This window comes from Condylura cristata, unplaced genomic scaffold (assembly GCF_000260355.1).
Source record: "Condylura cristata isolate star-nosed mole 26May11 unplaced genomic scaffold, ConCri1.0 scaffold00041, whole genome shotgun sequence".
Taxonomy (NCBI): domain Eukaryota; kingdom Metazoa; phylum Chordata; class Mammalia; order Eulipotyphla; family Talpidae; genus Condylura; species Condylura cristata.
This window is the reverse complement of record NW_004567142.1, coordinates 7,114,912-7,115,894: the sequence shown is the minus strand read 5'-3', so window position 1 is coordinate 7,115,894 and position 983 is coordinate 7,114,912. Positions and strand designations below refer to the sequence as shown.

The 983-nt window shown below is 73.4% G+C and overlaps 1 protein-coding gene across 1 annotated transcript in view; it reads right to left on the bottom strand.

Moving 5' to 3' along the window:
* The window catches only part of U2AF2 (U2 small nuclear RNA auxiliary factor 2), a 9,849-nt gene extending 8,985 nt beyond the window's left edge, over window positions 1-864 (bottom strand). Inside the window, exons 1-3 of the mRNA XM_012733567.1 lie at window positions 638-864; window positions 373-512; window positions 16-214 (exon numbers count right to left, since the gene is read on the bottom strand). Coding sequence (XP_012589021.1) covers window positions 16-214; window positions 373-512; window positions 638-864 — 566 coding nt within the window. The remainder of the gene's footprint in view (window positions 1-15; window positions 215-372; window positions 513-637) is intronic.
* Between the last annotated feature and the right edge of the window lie 119 nt (window positions 865-983).

The following is a 983-nucleotide window of genomic DNA, read 5'->3' as shown; positions in this document are numbered from 1 at the left end:
GGCCGGCTCCGAAACGCGTCGGCGCGGCCGGAGCGCAGGGAAAGGGGCCGGGCGGCGGCGGCGGCGGCAGCGGCTTCCGAAAACACCCGAAGCGAGGCGTGCGCCGGCGTCCCAAGCTCTCGCGACTTATCGGAGACTAGGTCCTCGGCGCTCGGGCTTTTCCGTGGGTCCTCGTGGTCCTCTGCGCCCAGCTCCCCCAGAGTTTGATTCCGTCCTACAGTTCAAACCGTCCAGTCCCCGGCCGCCTCCGCGGATGCCCCCGCGCGGGCCGGCCCCGGCAAGCCGCGTCTCCTGGCAAGCCTAACCGTCCCGGGCTTCCGCACGCCCCGAGGTGTCGGGCACTCGGCCGCGGGCCCCGCCACTCAGCTCGACCCGAGCCCTCGGCTCTTTCCGGGGTCCGCTCGCCCGTGCTCCGCTCCTGCGCAACTTCGGCTCTTTCCGCCACCGCCTCGGGAAGGCCGCGCTCGCGGGACAGCTTCGGCTTTTTCCGCCGGCGCCTCGGTCCCTTCCGGCTTAGGGAACCCAAAAGGGAGGGTGGACGGAGGAGAGGTGGGTCGGGGGAAGGGATGCGGGAAAGGGGCGGGGTGCCGGCACCAGGCGCTCCCGGTGGGGAGAGTGGCGAGAACGGATGGCCGACCTCACGGAAAACACAAGGAGGTTGCGCGAGACAAAAGCTGCCGGCGGGGCGAAGGGTGCGCGCGGCCGCTGCGGAGGTTGGCTGCGCGGTTCTCTGCGCCTGCGCGGGGCGGAAGCGGAGGGGGCCGAGCTGCGCGTGTGCGCCTGCGCGGGGCTCCGGCTCGGCGAAGCTTCGCACGGCTCCAGGCGGTGGGCGGCCCTCGCCGCGCGTGCGCGAGACGTCCCCATCCCGCGACCCGGCTGCTGAATTCCGGACCGTTAAGCCACACGCCCCCTCGCCCGGTTGCCGTAGCAACCGCGTCAGCGCGCCCCTCCCGCGGCGCAGGCGCCACCGGCGACGTGAGGCC